The sequence below is a fragment of the Chaetodon trifascialis genome, chromosome 14, assembly GCF_039877785.1.
Source record: "Chaetodon trifascialis isolate fChaTrf1 chromosome 14, fChaTrf1.hap1, whole genome shotgun sequence".
Taxonomy (NCBI): domain Eukaryota; kingdom Metazoa; phylum Chordata; class Actinopteri; order Chaetodontiformes; family Chaetodontidae; genus Chaetodon; species Chaetodon trifascialis.
In genome coordinates this window covers 10,565,711-10,585,835 of record NC_092069.1, presented here as the reverse complement: position 1 = coordinate 10,585,835, position 20,125 = coordinate 10,565,711, and the positions used below count along the sequence as shown (strand labels likewise).

The following is a 20,125-nucleotide window of genomic DNA, read 5'->3' as shown; positions in this document are numbered from 1 at the left end:
ATGTGTGGGTACCATGAATTTTCCAGTATCATCATGCTGCTAACCTTGTGTTTTGGTTTGTTTCATTTTTTCCAGGCAGTGATGGGAAATTCAGAGAGCCAGTATAGTATCCAGGGCCCCAAAGGCACCAGCTTTGTCTTCCCTGGGAAACCAAAGCCATGCTCACTGAAGCTTCGCTCAGCAAAGGACGATGCCCTGTCTCCCCATTTGTGGTGGAAAAGTGCTCCAGTAGGCTCGGGGTACAAGGCCAAGTGTGTTGGCCGTGGCTGCCTGTCGCCTCCTAAAAGCCGGCAGCCGTACTCCCCTCGGCACTATGACTACATCTCAAAGGGAGCAAGGGGCAGCCCAACTGAGCATCGCTGGCATCGATCACCTGGATGTGGTATGCGAAGGCGACACATGTCAGATGACTACGAAGATAATCCATATGGGGCTGAACTTAACAGGCATGCCCTGAATGGACACAGTGACGAGTGTGATGCTTTAGAGGCACAGAGCAGCCCACGGGTGGTGATCAAGAAGGATGGCAGTCTCAGGGTGGAGTTCACCAACACCTCAGGCAACCCCCTTCTCCTGGACGAGGCTTCTGGCCCTGTACAGCTCCTCAAGTTCTCTCCCCACCTGGAGTCTGCCTCCACTCCCAGTCTCCCCGGTTCAAGTGGTAGCAGGCAGGATGGCCACTGCAGCGGTCCACCGCCGGCCTCTACCTCCTCCACGGCCAGGACCAGCAAGGGAAGCTCACTGAGCTCTGATGGTTCCTGGTATGACTCTCCCTGGGGGCCCAGCACAGATCTGTGTGAGCAGGATCAACCCTGCTCTGCCAGCAGGACCCTTGTCCACTCCCCCATCCACCAGCTTGACTCTTTCACTGAACAGTCTCCCCCTGTGTCCATCACAGACCTCTACAAGGACTCCACAATGGCTGCTACTTTTCCCACAGCCAGGGTACTGTCCTCCCAATTACAAGATCCTGCACCAGGCCAGAGGCCACACCGAGCTTCTTTTGCATCAGTCCTGGATGTTCCATTGGAGGAAGAATGCGCCGAGGCCCGCCAGTACTCATCGTACACCCTGCCTTGTCGCAGGCCCAAAGCCCACACCATGAGTGAGGATCTGGACCAGTATCCCGACCAAGAACAGCACCAGGAGCAGACTGGACCTGATTTTGGCTTTCATAAGAAAGACTCCATCAAAAACCGCATCAGACGCCTCAGTGACTGGACAGGCAGCCTTAGCCGCAAGAAGAGGAAGTCTCAGGTAAGTTTTGCCATAATGGGTTTTTACATTTACACTGTTTTCACTCACAGGGCTCATACAGGGATCTTATCTTCATGGCATGTAAAGCTATAGATGGGATACATGTTTTCATAGTTCCCATAACTTGTAGCTTTTGTTATTTAAGCACAGAGTAGATACATGATTCTTCTGTAGTCACCTCACTGCTAGCTTTAGAGCTACAGCTTAGTAGACATGAGAGGGCATCAGTAACAGCCACGCACAGACAGTTTCCTGTCTGGCAAGATTTATTTGATCATGAGCCACAGCGGTGGTCCTGGCATGGCCACGAACCAACCACCGTCTTCTGGTCCTTAGCACCACAACACCAGCTGTCTGAGGACAGGGCACAGAGGGGTGGCACAAAATGAAAATTGTAAGGCAGCCAGGGCTGGGTCTTGTTTTTGTGAGGACGGAGCAAGGATGAGAGGTACTTTCTATTACAATGTATGATATGGATGATACTGGGAAGAAGAGGAATTGGGAGCTGATGTGCAGATGTCATGATGACTGTATCTGGGTAGGTACATCTGAAGTATTATTGCCTACCTAATGTGATTAGTTGTTGAATGTACAGCACTTGTCGCATGTTAATGCGTTTAGCTCTTTTGTATGCAGTCACTGCATAGTGACATAGTTGAATGTACGTGCACGTGTAGGCTGTTGATCCAGCTGAATGCCATGAAGTGTTTTTAGCCTCTGTGGTTGTTAGCTCAAAAATTGCATTTTGTTTCAAAGGTTTTTAGGGATTCAAGCTAACCAATGATGGCTGATAGAGGTGCATAGAAATTTGAGAATGGAGCAGGATGATGGTGAAATGTTAGCATATGACACGCAGAGCAGACAGCTGATTTTCACGTGAGTAAAATGATACTTGTACCATCAAGGCGGGTCACACAGCTTCTCTACAAGTTGCCTGCGCATGGTTTTAAGAACCATGCGATTTTTTTTATCTTACAAACACTACATATTTAATAGCTTTAATGTGACATAAAACATTTGTTGGAACTGAGTGTGAACTCGTGTCCCTCTCTGTCTTTGAGGCTTGAAAGCAATTGTTTCTGCATTAATTCGTTTAGCTTTGCCTTGTTAAAGTTTTAAGAACTCTGTTTGGGCACTGCCAAGAGAATAGCTGTAAGCCTCTGAGAGGCTCTGTTAGAGTGAAACTAAATCCTTGCTGAAGATTTAACTCCACCCCTCCTCTAATGTTAATGAATGACTTATGGTTGTTCTAGCTGTTGTGCGGGGCAGATTTTCTGGGCTCCCCTTGCAGTCCTTAGAGAGTAAATCTGCTAATAGGGATTGGTGTTCAGTCAGTTGGGCCTGACAACAAACCAAATGGAACAGCCATTGTATTCTGTTGACCCTTTCTTCTTTGCTGGAGGGAGAGTTTGGATACTTTGCCATGACACTGTCACTCAGTTCTACAGTGACAAATACGCAGTAGACAGAGAGTATTCATTTTCAGTGTTACATGGCTTTTGCTTTACATCAGGAGTGTCTGCCTCTAAGTCTCCAGATTGCAGAAATCCAAAAGAAACTTTTAAATGAGGTGTGGTAAAAAAAAAATCCATTGGCAGCACCATGTACTGGTGAGGAACTGTGAACAATCTGGGCTGTGTTTTTAGAGATACGTGCATAGACAAAATTTCCACAGAAGCGTGACGTAGTTTAACTGGGTAAAATTCAGGGAAAAAAAACAAACAGAAAAAAGATCGACACCTCTCACTCTGTCAAGGCCTGCAACAAGTTCATGTTAAAGTTGCTGAGGTGTTTCAAGCTGGTTGGGGGACTGAATTTCATCTGTACTTCTGGGGCCATTGTGTTGACCGCCAAACCTCTGTGGTGTATTCCCCAAGGGCTGGTCACGGTGCCCTCTTTCAGGGGGTCAACCAAAATCAGGAGCTCTTCCAGCTCTGGTTCCCCTCCATCTGGAATCCAGAGCTCTGTTGCGGGTTGAAAGGTCACACTGCAAACCCCGATGCCAAGAACCTGCTTGTAATGAAAAGCAGGTGGAAGACAACTGGGAGAGGGTGGATACACTCAGGCTGCTGCTGACTAAAGGAAATTAGGGAAAGCTGAAGAAGACCCACCCTGTGCTCAGGACACATTTTCCTATGAGTATATTATGCAAATACTGTGTGTTTCATCGTGGCAGATGGACCTAATGGTTATACAAAGGCTGTCTTTAACTGAACACTGTGGGTTCAAAGGGTTCATGGCTGCCCTGTAGCTGAACATGAACTCTAAGCTGACAGCTTACAAGATGTGCTAAGAAAACGCCTTTACAAAGTGTTCCCGAGCCCATGCAATCATGTGTTTCACAAAGTGGTGAACCTCACTCCATCTTTGCTTGACCGAGCCTTTCGAGGATGCCCCTTTCATACCCAATCATGATACTACCACCTGTTACCAATCAGGGCTTTGCTTTCAAGCACTGTTCCAGTGTTTTATTGATGATTTTGCCAAATTTGAATTGTTTGCATAAGATCAACAATAGCAATAGTATGACGAAGGATGGAGAAGACATCGATGAAGCTCAGTGAGACACTGAGCAAACAAAGACGGAGGATGAGCTCCACCATGATGGCACATACTGTGTGTCTGCATGTTGAGAGCACTCAACTCTGTTGCCAGGGGCAAAATCAATGCTGCAATCTAGTCAAGTGTAGGTATGCTGTCATTAGGCTTGAAAGAGTGCAATTCCATCAAGTGTTCATTTGGGGAATTGGGAAGCCACAGCAGACCTCAAATGACGTGAAATTGTCTGAGCCTGAAGGGTTCCAACCTCCCAGGTGCCATCACAGGAAATTTGTCCCACTTTTTCAGCTGAGCAAAAGATTTAGAGACTGTAATGCAGACTTTGAAGTAGGTTCGAGTGGTTCGACTAGATTTTTCAAAAGTTTCTACTCCAGTTTTGCAGTGCCTTGGGCTAATTAAAATGAGCACAGTTTGATTTTTGTCCCAATGTAAGCTTTGCTGTAAATACAGATGTGTTTTTGCCTAAATGTAGGTGAGAACAGTAATTCTGTTTGACAATCTCCAAACCAGGCCAACACCTCCACTGGTGACTAATCAAGAGACTGTTGGGGGTTTTGTTCAGTTGTCATGAAACTCTCATCTTTCCCCCCACATGCTGTCCTTCATCTTTTAGCCTTTCATGCTCCTCTTAACTTTTCTTAACTTTTTGTGCCTTATCAGGAGACCAGATACAAGGATATGAGCGATGCCTTCGACAGTGGGGTTGATGGCCTGACTGCAGACACCAGCTCACCTTCTCAGGTCTCTAGCCTCCTCTGGTTCCCGGGAGCCTCCAGGGCCCAATCATCAGGAGCCATTCACCAAACAACAAGCGATGCCGTCCGCCAGAATATCTATGAGAACTTCATGAGGGAGCTGGAGACGGGCACCAGACAGGGAGGAGGGGGAGGTGGTGAGAGAAGAGACCCATCCACGGGCACCGAAGAGGGGGAGAGCAGCAGCGAATCAGCCGAGGGCTCGCTGGAGCAGCTGGATCTGCTGTTTGAAAAGGAGCAGGGGGTGGTCAGACGGGCCGGATGGCTTTCTTTCAAACCACTCGTCACCCTGCACAAGGACAGGAAGCTGGAGCTGGTGACCCGCCGCAAGTGGAAGCAGTACTGGGTGACCCTGAAAGGTGAGCTTAGAGCTGGGTGGATGTCTGCGAGTGAAGGAAACAATTATGCATCTCAAAATTGAGTCAAAGAATGTGCTGACTTGTGGTTTTTAAAATAATTCAAAGTTAAGTAGATTATCCAAATTTCAGTTCTGTAATTCAGTTTTGAGGAGCGGGTGGGTTCCCCTTTGTTCTCGTTTCTTGTGTCCTTGACCGTGGTATCACACTTGATGTATAAAAAGGCAGGCCACAAAATGTGTGTGTATGTACACACACTGCTTTAAGTGTCTACTGAAGGCCCCCTCTTGGTAGTCACACAAATATAAAAGGGATAAGCAAGAGCAGTGTTATCATTTTTATGACTCCAACTGGCCTTTAGGGATTATGTAAAACTTTTGCACTTCTATGTACCCCAGTCCTGCCGAACTTCATTTGTCAGATGTCTCTACAAGGACATTATGTTTTTAAAACATTATGTGGCAGCTGCAGTAACCCCAAACTCTTGCACTCGAGAGACTTAATGATGTACACTTGCTTTCTGCATCACTTACTGCACATCTGTATCCACCACTCTGACTTTTGTGTCTGCATTTCTACTCTCTCTTTTGCAGGATGCACACTGCTGTTCTATGAAACTTATGGTAAAGGCTCCCCGGAGCAGGAGCTCTCACCTCGCTACGCTCTTCTTGCTGAGGACAGCATCGTCCAAGCCGTTCCCGAACACCCCAAAAAGGAGAATGTTTTCTGCCTCAGCAACTCATATGGCGACGTTTACCTCTTCCAGGTCAGTTGCTGGTTATAGAACATTTATGTGAAGTTTGCTGCTGATAATTAGGGGAGTGAAATCAGCGATAAATCTTCGAAGTCACTCCGAAGTTTCATTTACTGGTAAATATGTTAGCAGGCCCTTCAAGGCTGGTCAGCGTAAGGCATTTTTCCCACAATAACTTTTCCTGTGCTCACATTATGAGAACTTAACATTCAAGCAGAAAGTCACAAGCTGTCTTCTTCCAAGTGCTTGTGTGACTTTTCTTTGGCTTTTGAACATATTGCCACATTGTTTATCTTGCTCTCATGCAAAACACTGCACCATCCAATGCACAAATGAAGATCAGAAGCTGTTCTGTCCTGACACAGAATGAATTTGACTCTGACACAGTAACACGTTTCAGCACATGGTTGTAGTTGAATTACACCTGACATATACTTTTTTTTTTTAGTTTCACTTACCTCAAGTGTTGATATGAAATGACCAATTTCAAGAAAATTGCCCAAACTTTCCAGCGAAGGGGTCTGAGAGCACATTCTATTTGTCCATTGTGCTTACTGACCTACATATCACAACCAAATTCAGGCCTAGCCTCAGCTCTTACCGTGCAGCCTCCTGCACTTGAGATTACAAGCTTCTCAGACCGCTCTATGTCGTGGTGTCCAGACTTACATCCAGTAAAATAGTGTGGAGGTGACATGGCCCCAGAGGCAGGCAGAGGGAAAATCAGCTCTGTAACATGCAGACAGCATGGGTGTCATCCTTTTGATTGCACTAACATGGCCTGTTGAACATGAGTCATTTTAAACTAAAGGTGGTCCAACTGTTTTGTGAACCGCCTTATAAAGACAGAGTGATAATCATGACACGGCTCTTTAAAAAGGAAAATGTAGGTGTGATTTCAGCAGTGTTGCCATTAATCAAGTTTTCTTTTATTGATCCAACTGAGCTCAGCTTGCCACTCAATGATCTTATTGTGATGTATGATAGAATAACACAATAGCAGTTGGCATTGACAGTCCTAGCAGATTTATCAGCTGTCACATCTCTGAATCAGGCTTGAAACTGAGAAATATCGGTCTGGCTGCTTCATCAAATGGAACTCCCTGTCCCTCTTTGCCCTACCAGGCCAGCAACCAGACCGACCTGGAGAACTGGGTGACAGCCATCCATTCTGCCAGTGCCTCGCTGCTGGCCAAGCGCCAGGGGAAGGAGGATACGGTGCGCCTCCTGAGGAGCCAGGTCCGAGGCCTGCTGCAGAAGATCGACATGGATGGGAAGATGAAGAAGATGGCCGAGCTGCAGCTGACAGTGGTCAGCGACCCCAAGAATCGCAAGGCTATTGAGAATCAGGTGAGGTGGTGATAATGATACTGATAGTGAGACATTAGCTGAGTTAACACCAGCATCACTGAGAATATCTGAGGCCTCTATCATACTTTACACTGCATTATACATTTCATACCCTTGGGACAAATTTCACAGAAAATCTGCTGCATTACGTTACAGCATTGATAGATCAGGTGGTGTAACTTATGTTCTCGTCATGCTAAATTATCATCCATAGACTCCTCTGAGTGTCATTATTCCACGTGATACATGTAGCAACCACATGATGTGCCCTACTTTCCTGTTTTTGTGACTGTGGTGACAAGCTTGTGCTTTATTTTTGTCTGTGGGTGGGTGAAGTGGCCTAAATGCATCAGTCCCCAAACGCATCGCAAGGGGCCCAGGGGAGCAGCTCTCTCCCCAAGCATCAGATTGGGATTCCAGATGTTTCCTGGTAATGGGCTCTCAACATGCATTATCCTCTTCCTCCTCCTCACAGCCTGGGGGAGAATCCAAAGCACCCAGCACTGTGCTGTAGCCCACATACAGCAGATTACTGATGGATATAAAAAGCCCATAACCTATAGCTTAACAAGAGCTCAATTACTTCTACGAGAAATTGATGTTTGTTGTGTAATGCGGGAAAATTCAGCTGTTTTTTTTGTTTGTTTGTTTTTTTTAACCTGTGACTCAGGTGGCCTGTGACTTGAAGTGCCTCTTAAATCAAATGCTTACTTCCTGCATCTGCGTAGCCACGAGGGTTTGCATATTGTCTGCTGCTCGCGTCCATGTCTGATGACTTCTTATGCACTAGAAAAGCAGAATGGATTGGTCTTTAGTTGAAGTACCCTGAGTGGAAATATGTATATATGTTATTATGAAGAACCAGCAGGTTAGAGGCTGGACAGCTCACTGCAGCAATGACCAATGGAGATGTCTCTGCCTGCCTGACTGCCTGCGTGCATGTATCTGTTTCCAGTTAGCCAGTATGCCACCTCAGAGCAGGCAAAGAGACAGATGGGGTTGGAGTCAATGATAGGGTCAGAGGGGTATGGGACAGGGCTCTGATACAGGCACCCCGAGGCTGATGATAGATTTAAGGTTTCGGTGGGGTTGTCTAGCACCAAGAGGGCACTGCTTTGATGTACCCCTCCCCCTGCCATGTCTGCTGAAATCAGTGCCAGGAGACCTCTTTTGAAGACTGCCTTTGCCCCCTTTCACACACAGAAGCATATGTACACACACACTGCGATCAAGTTGCATTCAAAGACTTATTATGCATTAGGGGGCTCTTACAGAGGGCCAGGGGCAGATGTTAAAGAGGGGAAATCAGAAAAGATGAGATCTGTTCAAAGACAGGCTTATTTCTGCCAAGCTTAATGGCTCTGAAATGGATGTAAATAAGTTGTACAGGCAGGCCAGATGGGCCCAAACATGCCTTGCTTTTCACTGGTGTTGGTGACTGTCTCTGCTCTGGTTCAAGCCTGCAAGGCGTGTGAAGCAGCAAACTGCATATAGGCCTTTATTTAAAAATTTCTGTTCATCACGCCGGCATGAATCATCAAATCGAATTTTATGCACAGGTCTATTTTAAAACATTCCTGAATGAAGACGTGGATATTTGACTGTTAACAAACAGATCCAGATGGCGTGAAAATCAGAAGCATGCTAGGATCTTGTGTGGCAGTTATACATAGACATGGGTTTTTCCAAAGCAACAACCCTAAATTTGTCTTTGCTTTTGAGGAAGGAGCTTATCTGATTTACTCAGTAATACCTCTCTTCCCATCTAAAGTCATCTTCAAACTACTCAGTGGAATTAATTCACAGCTCCTCGGAACACCGTGTTATATATAATGACCCAAGAATAGCTGGATAAAAAATGTGCTTCGCTTACTTTCGTACTGTCAGAGGATTTACAGTATGTACAAGGTCTTTGAGTTCAGCTTTAGCAGAGCAACACCAAGAATTAGAGCTTGACAGGAATGTCTTTGGAAAAGTAATAATATAAAGTCATCCATGCTAACCATGCTAATGCTACATTTGACTACCATGATCCAAATAAGAAAACCCACCTAAGTTGCAACAATTTGTTTTGTTGTGTTTTTATATCTTTTTTTAAATGAGGGTATTTACTTATAATCTCTCAGTAGTCCACAGCAATTGCTGGTAATTAGCTGGTAATTATAGCACATAGTGAAACAAGACTGTAACTTTTGCTGACCAGCAGCAACTGTGACCACAAGTGACAATTATGGGACAAAGCTAAAAGCTAAAACATAGTGTAAGTAGTGAACAGTAATCAAGTTAGCACACAGATTCAGTAATGTCTGCTGCACAGTGATATCTCTCAGTTTGCTAACGTTAACCACTAAAAGCTACTGGTCACATCAGACCAAGTAGTGCAGAACTCTGAGTGGAACAAGTGTACGAAATGTGTCAAAAAATTTGTGTCAAGCTTTAAGTGTTAGCATGGAGCACCTGCGCAAATGTTCCACTAAATGACAGAACTCTTGGGGTTTTGTGGTTGTCAGAGTATTTCAAACTGAGAATGCTGTGGTGTTTGATCATATTTCAAATTATTTAAATAACTAAGGTGCCAAATGAAAGGGTTTTTTTTTTTTTTTTTTGTAACCAAAGCATGTGGATTCCTAGCAGTTCCTCATGGTCCAAGTCTGGAATGGGAATAATGGCTGAACGTCATTGACTCAAGGCTTGTTAACCGAGGCCACCTGCAGATACAGAGGCATTTTCATGGGTTTAGCACATGACACAGCCCTGTATGGTCCCATGGTGATGTTTGAAAAACACCTCCCTCCTGTCCCTCCTTAATTTGTTCCTAATGCTTATGAATGCCGTCAATGTGGATGAGACCTAACTGAACAACGCCATAGGGTGCCTTACTGTAAATGAACTCACAGCGCAGACGAGAGCTATTAAAGTCAGTTGTTATAGAGGGTTATTTAACTTGAGTGTTCTCATTAAAACCAGTCTCCAGCCAACAGAATGAGCACTTTCTCATAGCTGACATAGTGCAAACAGGGATAGAGGGAATGTAACTGTAAACTGTGTGTAAGCGCGAGGTGGAGGTTTAACGGGTGGTCTGTGCAACATCACCGCTCTCTCAAGGCTTACATAAAAAATTGGCATTAGTATTTACTACGCTCACTCCTCTGGCTAGATATGCGGTCCCTCCTCACAATCAGACCCCCACCAATTTGTGCCCTCAGCCTCCACCAACATCTGCAAGCAATTGCAGCTTGATGGAAAGCACTCCACTGACCCTGGATCTCCCTCTTTGACTCTTTATTTTCTGCCTCCCCTCCTTCTCTCCTCTCCTTGCCCCCTTACTTTACCTCTCTTCAACTCCTTTCTCGGCTACCGCCCAAAAAGGGTCACAAATTTCCCATTCAGAACCTCTACCAATATAAACAAGCTTCCTATTCCTTCAGATCCAGCAGTGGGAGCAGAACCTGGAGAGGTTTAACATGGATCTGTTTCGGATGCGCTGCTACCTGGCCAGTCTACAGGGTGGAGAGCTTCCCAACCCAAAGAGCCTGTTGGCGATCGCTAGCCGCCCCACCAAAACCACCCTGGGACGTCTGGGGATTTTCTCTGTCTCCTCCTTCCATGCACTGGTGAGCACACCCAGGACAGGCCCTGTGATGGGACAAAATGACTAATGAACGCAAAGAAAAAAAAAAGAAAAATCAGAGGACCAACAGCTTGTCCTGTTTGTATGCTTGTCGACATTCCTTTTTGTATGTGATATTGATCTCTGACAGTAACCTTGAAATCTTTTAATCATTTCGCAGTAAAAAGCGTCCTGCAAACACTGCCTTTAAGCATTGCCGGAGGAAAATAAACCTAATTAAGATGGTCTGATTAGATTTTTATTGGGCTAATTGATTGCAGTCCTGATAGTGTGTATCTGTTCAGATCTGCTCCAGAGACGAGGCCACACTCAGAAGACGGTCGTTGTCCCTGACTTACAGACAGCGCAAGAGAGGCCTTTTCTCCTCACTCAAAGGCCTTGACAACCTCACAAAGAGAGGACGGGACAAGAGGCCCTCTGCATCACAGGTACTACTGCGCACACACACACACACACACACGCACACACGCACACATATATCTGTGTATCATACACTGCTTTTAAAACAATGTTGGTACCAAATGTTATCAACAGCGATTTCTCAAATGAAAAAAAAAAATGTTTATTGTAGTTCCTACTTGTAAAATCTTAAGATATTGATTATCTGTCTTTATTTTAAGAGTTTAACTGATGTACTGTAGCAAAGAACCTTGAAGTGACATTGCATAATTTCTCTTGAATCCCAGAGTAATGAAACTCTTCAGGTGGTCTGGATTATCAGATTCTTAATGCGGGATCATATATTGAGCAGGGGAAAGCTACACACACACACACACACACACACACACACACACACACACACACACACACACACACACACACACACACACACACACACAAGCATGCAGAATTCATATGCATGCATGCACACACTGTGGAGGGATACTGCACATGCATGCTCGTGGGCACACGCCGTCTCTTGGGACTGACTGCTGAGAAAAGCTGCGTCTTGATACTTGAGTGCACATTGTGCAGACTGGTGAATGAAACAACCTGAAAACATGTTGCATTATTGCTGACTTGCACGCACAATGCCTGTGTTGATATGAAAGAAAGCAAGAGATTGGTCAGTTTCAGCATTTCCCCCAGAGGAGATTTTATTCATTAGAGCTCACATCCCCATCCCCAGGTGCATGGTGGGGAGTGGGGGTCTTAATCCTCTCAGGTTAGTAATAAGACTCATGCAAGCTGGCTATTTATTGATACAGAAATCCACCAGGCTTTATCCTGATGGCACAGCCCTGGAGAATACTCTACTCTAGGTGGTCTATTTTGAGATTCGCCACAGGAAACCCTCATTTGCTTCACTTTTTATGGACCCCTGTTCATTAGTCGAGATAATAGGAAGGGAGAGGAGTGTGCTTTTGATTAGCTTCAGTCTACCTTCATTTTTCTTGATGCTGTGGAGTCAACATGGACCCTTTTTGTTTTGCCAGTCATGTTCTTCAGTAGGTGAGCCCTGACTCCTGACTGCTAACAAAATGTTCCCTGTCCTGTTTCTTATCTCGCTCACCCGTCCCACCACCTGCTCTGTGATATTTATGTTTGTGCATTTGTGCACGTCTGTCAGCGACTAGGTGTGTGTGTGTGTGAGAGAGTGAGTGTGTGTTATTATTTTTCTGGGGAACTCCAGCCGGCTGGCCTAATGAGGCCCAGTTACATTTCGCAGCGCAGAAGGTCGAGGTGGCGCTGCAGCGCACACATGAATTATTGAAAGCCATATGTGGGAAATGGCATTCTCCACTCTTCCCTCAGCCCCGCAGACACCAGCAGATGGTTGGTGTAAAGACGCTAAATATTAAATAGCCTCCATGTATTTTTTTTCCCAAGGTCCCCCTTCTCTTACAAGCTTGTTTTAGTGCTTTTCTGGTATTTTTTTTCTCTACGTAGAAGCTAACAAAGAACAGAAAATGGCTGGTAAGTGCTTCAAGGGTTTTTCAGAGTGCTGGGTTTTCCTGGACATCTGCTGTTTTTGTTTTGTTTTCTTTTTTTTTTGCAAGAGCGAGAGATCATTGTAGTGTTCTCTGTTGTTCTCTGAGTAAAATTCAGTCGTCGCCATTTTACGTGACATCATCAGCTGATCTCTCATGGTGCTGACGAGCCACGTGTTTTGGGCAGTGGGGTCATCTGAGGCGCTAAACTCTCCCCCCTGTGCTTAATCTGTTGTCGCTGTCTCAGGTTCTCACACCGTGCTTCCTCCAAGATTTTCTGTTGGCGCTCTCCTTCCTTTAGCTCTCCATTTATCTCCAGCTCCAACTTTTTTTTGCCACTACCTCCATCCTGATCATTTAATCTCTTAAACCTAGAGCTTCATCTCACTCTCTCCCCCAATTTCTCTTACCATTTGTCTTCCCTTTTTCCTTGCGGCCGCGTCCTCTGTCTCAAACCCCCCGTTTCTCAGAGCATAAACATCAGAGCGTTAGCTGGCGGTCTTTCTCCCACAGTTTCCATACTGACTCATCTACGTTGACTAAGCCTAAATCTCATTTGCCACTGCAACGCTGCACTCAACAACCTCGCCCCAAAGTCATGCTCCCCTCCATCTCCTCGCCTCTTGTTTTCTCATTTCTCATCCGTCTTAGGGGAGCTATGTATACAGTGAGGACCTGGCCGGCAGTCGGCTGTGGGAAGTAGGCCAGAAAGGTCTGAGGATTTGTGGGAGAGTTGGTAAAGCTTTCTAAAATTAGTCAGTTTACGACGAAGCAGCACTGTTTACAGACACTTTATAAATGTACTTGTGCTGGGGAGGGAGAGTTACTGTACCCTGCTGCTCAGAGGGCACATGAGGGTTCTTACTACCATAACAGGGAGAGACTCAGAGAGCTTTGTCGAGGAAACTTCTTCAGATTGTTTTTGGAGAAAAGTAATCCTGATCCTCAGAAAAAGCGATTGCCCCTGCAGGTCTCTTCTGAACACTGCTTCTTAAGTGTATACTATCAAACCACACTCACAGCAGAACACATGCACCTTTGAGCATTTGTCAACCCATTCTGAGAACAAAATGCCCCATTTCTGTCACCAGCCGTGGCACCCATCATGTCTCTCCTGGCCGGTGACTGAGTATCTCAGCAAAAGCTGCTAACTGCAGCCCGTTTGAGGAGGGCTGATGTTACACCCTCACATAACGAATGGCTCCGTGTCACTGCTGTATTATAGAGTTGTTAAAGCCCTCTGAGGCTGCAGAGTCACCTCTAGAACTGGGCTTAGCCTCACACAACAGGCCTTCACAAGCCAGGGAGAGGAGCCAGAGAGGAGAGGCTGAGGATGGTAGACTGGATCAAGAATGGAGAGATTGAGGGGTGGATGTGGAGATGGGGGGGGGGGGGGGTGCTTGTCCTTTCCCTCATCTGTAACCGGACTGTTTCCACCTTTCATCTCTCTGCTGCACAGAAACCACTCGGCATCCATACACACCCCCTCCACTCACACACACACACACACAGCATACTTCCACCACTGCACCTTCAAAGGCACCAGACCCCGTTTGGAAGCCGTATCAAAGCGCTGCACTCGCCGCACGTAGTTTTTAATTAACTACATAATAGCACTTTGTGTGTCTAATACTGTGTTGCCGAAGTGGCTGGGCACTTAATCGCTCATGAGTCAATCAGTGCGGTGCCCCTCTGTCTGTGCCTCTAACTGTCTGTCTCTTGATTTCAGATCTTTGAGAGCGATGCTGGAGGTCACACGTACGCCCTGCCTCCCAGGAGCACTGAGGTGAGTCACAGCGTTCAGTGACTTTTTACAGTTTGTGGACCTTTGATATATCTTTTAAAAATTCCACCGCCATTGGTCACATCCATCCTGTGGTACCGTTTTATGTGCCGAATTGTCAGTTTCAGCGTGAAGTAGCCGTAGCAGAAACGGGTCAGCTGTGACTTTGACCTCTGCTGTCTTTCTTGGCTTTGATAGTGAGCTGTGTGAAGATGGCTTTACGCATAGGCTGTGTGTGGGTGTGTGTGTGTGTGCGTGTGTGAGTGAGAGAGAGGCGATCAGAAATTGTGCATGCCTGCCTGTATATATTGCTTGTCCAGGATCAAAGCAGATGGTGCTTTCATGTTGATTTGCAGATGTCTGCCAGATAAATAGACGGCATATCCAACAAGATCTGAGAAGACTTTAAGAGCGGTGGAGCCGTGTTAAACTCAGTGTGGACAGGGCTCCAATGTGCGGCATAATTGAGTTAATGGAGGGTCGAAGTGTTGACCACAGGCTCTTCTTGAAAGTGTGAGTGTACAGGTTTATGGTAAAAGTGTTGAATGTTTGGGTGTGAATTTTGGCCACCTGAGCAGTCAGACGGCGAAACAGCAGCATTCGCAGGTTATCAGGTGGTTATACATGCTTAGATTGAGGAAGTGTGAAATATTCTTGCAAGCTGCAGCTCCAGTCCTCGCTGTCCTCAAGCGTCTACATGCCTTTGTGGTCTTGGTCAGGCCTTTTATTTCTTGCTTCAGCAGCTCGACATGAGGGGTTGCTTTCGGTTAGGGAGACTGTTCATTTAAAGCAAAACTCTGCTTTATTGTAAGTCTTGTCTTTTAGGTTTTATCGGTTATGATAATGTTGTAGTTATTCAGTAACTTGTTGAGAGCCCAATGAGCTTAGCTTAGCATAAAGATTGGAATCAAGGGAAAACAGCCAGTCTTTTCTTTTTAAAGGCACCAAAATCCACCGACGAGCATGTAAAAACAACAATTTGTTACGCCACTGTAGTCTTGTGACAGACTGTTCCTTGGCTGGGCACAATGAAGGCAAGATTCAATGAAGCCACTGTGCCCTCAGTCCAGTAATCCAGCTCATAGCACCACCTAAAACCACAAATTCCTGTTTTTGCACGCTGCTTTATGTAAAGATGCCTTTGGACAGAGCCAGGCTAGCTGTTTCCCCCTGATTCCAGTATTAACGCGAAGCTAAGTTAGCATCCCTGCTGAACGTAGCTTCATATTTAACATACCGATACCAAATTAGCATCAATCTTCTCATCCCTCTCAAGGACGTACAAAGATATTTCCCAAAATATATATAAGTCCACCTGTTGATGACATTCTAAAGTGTCTTTTCAGCAGGTAACTTGATTTGTAATAACTTCAAAATGAAGCTGTTCTGCAGCCGAGTCTGTGTTAATGTTCTCCATGTGAAAAGGAAGCAAGAAAACCTGAATTTCTTTTCAAGTATACATAAGACGAGTTTCCTAAATATCTTTTGCTGTTTGTCCCTTCAAACGAATCTTATCTGAGCCTTACAGCCTGTACGAACTGATGAAGTTCGGCGCTGATAGATGAGCATAATGGACACTTTTAGACAGAGGAGGAAGGGTGTTATGAAGATCGCTGGGTCACAGGATGCAATGATTCATATTATGAGTCTGTGGTGAATGTGGCGAGTGTTAAAACTGCCCCCATTAAGGGCCTTGAAATGGACTCAGACAGGAAATAGTCTTGGGACACAATAACGGCTTTCATTGGGTCAACGCTTTAATGTTCCTTGAAATGTGGTTGAGCGTTTCGATCTTTCCAGGACTTGGACGTGGAAAACAGCTTGATTTAGTGGGGATTAAGACTCTTCAGGCTAGGGAGCAGTTAGAGAGCGAGAGACAGGGAGGATAGCACAGCTGTATTGATTTTTGTGGACACATTCAGTTCTTCATCTGTCTTGATGGCTTTGCGCCTGTTGTCCTACTTGGGTCTCAAATCCCCTGAATTACTCTAATAAGCAATCATCTTCCTCTGATCCTTTCAAGTGAAGGATGTGTTGAACGTGTGCAGCCGGGCTTCGTGGGAGCCGCGTGCCTCATGTGAATGTCCCTGTGTGTTTGCTGCTGTGGTCTTTTCAACACGGTTTTAACCAACCAGCTACTTCAGCAGCCCGAGGATGTGTTCAGCTGTAGGTTGTGACTGTTACGTAAAGCAGAGAGAGGTAAACATGTGCTGCATATGGAATGAACTTGTCAGTGTTATGGAGGCCGTCATGGCCCCCAGAGAGGTTAAAACACAGTTCACACCGACTGGCATAGTTCTACTCTTGAATGCTCCATCCACCCACTCCTTCTGAGCAAATATGTTTCGACTGCTTGAAAAAGCGAGTGCTTGACAGGCTGCCTAAACAGTGATTTTTCTAACTGAATGCTGCACGCTCAATGTGAGCATTACACATGTTTAAAATACAAAAAGCTGCTTCTGTGGAGCAAATTCCAGAGCAGGGTTAAGGGTTAAGATTAAAGTTCAGCCCCCTGTCCTTTCATCTTCCTCTTCTCTGGAAATGAAATATCACCTGAGACAAGTGTTTTCTCCCTCTGTCTTTTCTTTAAATCTTATTGGCTGGTGATCATGAACCCGTCGCGCTTGTCCGTGACATATTGATCCCTCCTCACTGTGTCACCGCCTCTCATCACACTCCACTAGACACGGATATACACCTCTGCTTAAGAGTCATTTCTGAGGAACAGGCACCAGGACTGGCCAGTAAGGGTGGTCATCATTGTCACCCTGTGTGTGTGTGTGTGTGTGTGTGTGTGTGTGTGTGTGTGTGAGTGAGTGAGTGTGTGGAAAAGTGTGTCACAGCAGTGGAAAGAGGAACCTTGGGTGGAGCTTCGAGGAAATGAAGAGTAATACCCTTTTGATAGATGTAATGGAGGGAAACTGTCTTTAACTGCTCTTGCGTTTCTTATTCATGGTCACCATATCTATTTGAGGCTGTACTGTAATATTTGTGTCATCCAGTTGCTAAGTGGAACAGAAAGGGTGGATTTTTTTTTTTTTTTCGCAGCAGCCATTAAACCATCCGTTACTCCACGTTCCATCTTTAGATGCTCCAGGGTGGAGGACGGCCCGCTTGGAAATAATTTCCACACTTGAGAGGAAAGACTGAAGTATTTGGCTGAATGCGAACGCAAATAGAGTACACACATCTCACCACACAGGGCACTTGTTGAAGTCCAGCGCGTGCCTGGACCGGACTCTTGGCAGTCGCTTATGGAACGTTGACCAGGCAACCGTCGGCCCGTCAAAACCCTCCCTGACTATGAATGAGTGTACAGTCTTAGTCAGCTGCTGGTCAGGTCAGCGTAGGCAACCAAATCTTAGTTTTCCGGTCACGCCATGTTGCTGGGACACACACGGGGCGGTTATGCAACCAGTTGCCATGACGGCTTGTTTTTTCATCCTTTATTTGCAGGCATGACCTCACATCCCTAAAGAGGTAGAGGCAGAGGTTGGTGTTGAAGTGGCACCTTGTGTTCCTCCATCCCTACAGGTTAGGGAAAACATTTTGAGAGCACTGGTGGCCTTTACGTTGGCACCGATTCCTTAAGTAGAATAATGAAGGGGGCGTTTGGACGGAAAATGAGGCAAATGTTTGTGTGCCTGTTTGTCTGGGCTGCACTGAGAAAGCTACATTTGTGTGTGTGTGTGTGTGTGTGTGTGTGTGTGTGTGTGTGTGTGTGTGTGTGTGTGTGTGTGTGTGTGTGTGTGTGTGTGTGGCTAAGCGATGCTCTGAATCAGAGGCCTTAGCTCGTCCCTTTAGGCCTTTTGTCTGGCAGGAAAAAAGGTCTTTTTCCTCTTGAGGTGATGCATCAACAGCAGGCAGCCAGCCTCCGAAACAGGCTCACACACATGCACATCAGACAGAAAGCCTCAGAGAGACACACTCACACCACTCTCCATTTTTATGATCCCATAATGCATTTAAAACATCGCTGTATACCCAGACCTACTCACTTATGCAATTATCCCTCTTGGTCCCATGTCTCAGTTTAACCAAGAAGTCATATCGTCTTTGTCAGAAGTGCTGAATCACTGGCTTCTCCAGCCCATGATTTTCAGTGCATTTGGTGTGATTGAGCCTTTCCTCTAGATCGAGGGCCTCGATAATTGCGGTCTTAGGCTGCACTGTGGCGTCTCCCACAGCCCCTCAATGCAGCAGTGGCGCTTTTCCCTCCAGAGACACAGAGTCGCAACCAAAACCCCCAAATGGCTGCTTGTGAGGCAGAGCGGTGGGATGACCCCCCCCCCGCATTAATACCCTGCTCCAACCTCACTGTTAATGCCACCGGCAAATGATAACCTTCAAATGGCTGATCTGAAAGTTTGACTGATGTTTGAATGAACTGGCTCTTTACGCCCCTTTCGTCAAAATGACTCTTGTGGTTATTCAAACGAAATAAGTCCTGGAGAGCTGCGCAGATCTCGTCCGGACGTCCAGACCTGCCAGGCGACCCCTGCCAATCGTCTTGTGTACACGGTCATTACGATGACTATTATGCGGAGCAACTGCCGACTATGTTGTCAAATGAATTTCTGAAAGGCTAATTGTATGACATCTTTGATCCGCTGCTTGATCCACAGCCAAGCATTTAAACTAATGGAACGATATTGATTTGTGTGCTGTTACTCAAAGTCTGCCGCTCTCTCTCACCCGTCCCCCCTCCACTCTCTGTTTACCTTCTTCCTCCCCTTTTCTGTTCACTCTATCCTTCATCTAATACTGCTCGTCCCCCTCCTCTATCCTCCTTTCCCTTCCCTTCTCGCCCCCTTCCTCTCCCACAGAGGCTGGATGTGCTGACAAGCATCTACTCCATGTCGCCCCCTGAGGGAGGTGTGTGGGACAGCATCAGCGGTGCCACAGACGTGCTGACGTGTGTCCACATGCCAGACGGCCTGACAGTCCAAGTTCCCGTCAGAAGAGACCAGACAGCCGCCGACCTTCTCTCTGCAGCCTGCAAGGTTGGGTTAGCGGCCAGTTGCGGATAAATGATGACACCACAACAGTTGTTGAATATTCCTGACAGTTGTTGCAGAAAACCGAAACTAAAATCAGCGCTGTCTAGTGGAATTTTACATTATCCAGCCATTCATACTCAGTGTGTATTTTCCAGGCGTGATCACGTGTTAATACGAAGTTAATGTTCTAGAAATTTTCAGCTATGTCAGATGTGGTTGATGGTTTTTGTTGGAGCATCTGTAGCAGCTAATCCCATTGTATTATGCTCCCAAGAGCTTGAAATAACACACCTATTCATCCAGTGCCTGACTTCACACTGTCACAAGAGTGACTGCAGATAGATGGACGCACATGCACACACACACACACTACACACACACTCACACTCACACACCCACACTGGGCGAAGCTTTTTTAGTTTACTGCAAATTCCTCATCACTAAGTGTAAAGTCGGTGAATAATTCATGCCACAGCTGCACGGCAGTTGTCACACTAAGCGCTGGTGCATGAAATATGTCGGATGAGTTTGTGCATACAGGCTGCTGAACATTAAGGGGCTCTTGTGTAAACAGGTGAAACAGCTGGACCCGGGCCTGCACTGCCTCCGACTGCACAGACGAGTGGGACAGGACGCCGAGGTTCGATTCGTGGCCTCCGGAGAGCTCCTCCGCGATGTGGTGAGGAGGGCGAAAATCACGCGTAGATACACAGTGCTCTTCATTATCTGCTCTTTATTTAATGTGTATC

General features: G+C 46.1%; 1 protein-coding gene across 4 annotated transcripts in view; it reads left to right on the top strand.

The window, feature by feature from the left end:
* Window positions 1-20,125, top strand: part of LOC139342307 (rho guanine nucleotide exchange factor TIAM2-like) — a 74,571-nt gene that overhangs the window by 26,965 nt on the left and 27,481 nt on the right. For 3 of the 4 annotated variants that reach the window (XM_070979342.1, XM_070979341.1, XM_070979343.1), the window contains exons 3-11: window positions 76-1,257; window positions 4,477-4,930; window positions 5,521-5,693; window positions 6,807-7,031; window positions 10,460-10,645; window positions 10,947-11,090; window positions 14,323-14,379; window positions 19,203-19,379; window positions 19,951-20,055. In XM_070979342.1, coding sequence (XP_070835443.1) covers window positions 82-1,257; window positions 4,477-4,930; window positions 5,521-5,693; window positions 6,807-7,031; window positions 10,460-10,645; window positions 10,947-11,090; window positions 14,323-14,379; window positions 19,203-19,379; window positions 19,951-20,055 — 2,697 coding nt within the window. In that variant the 5' untranslated portion in view covers window positions 76-81. Of the gene's footprint in view, window positions 1-75; window positions 1,258-1,668; window positions 1,796-4,476; window positions 4,931-5,520; window positions 5,694-6,806; window positions 7,032-10,459; window positions 10,646-10,946; window positions 11,091-14,322; window positions 14,380-19,202; window positions 19,380-19,950; window positions 20,056-20,125 lie in introns of those variants that run through there. The other variant, XM_070979344.1, reaches the window with a different exon arrangement.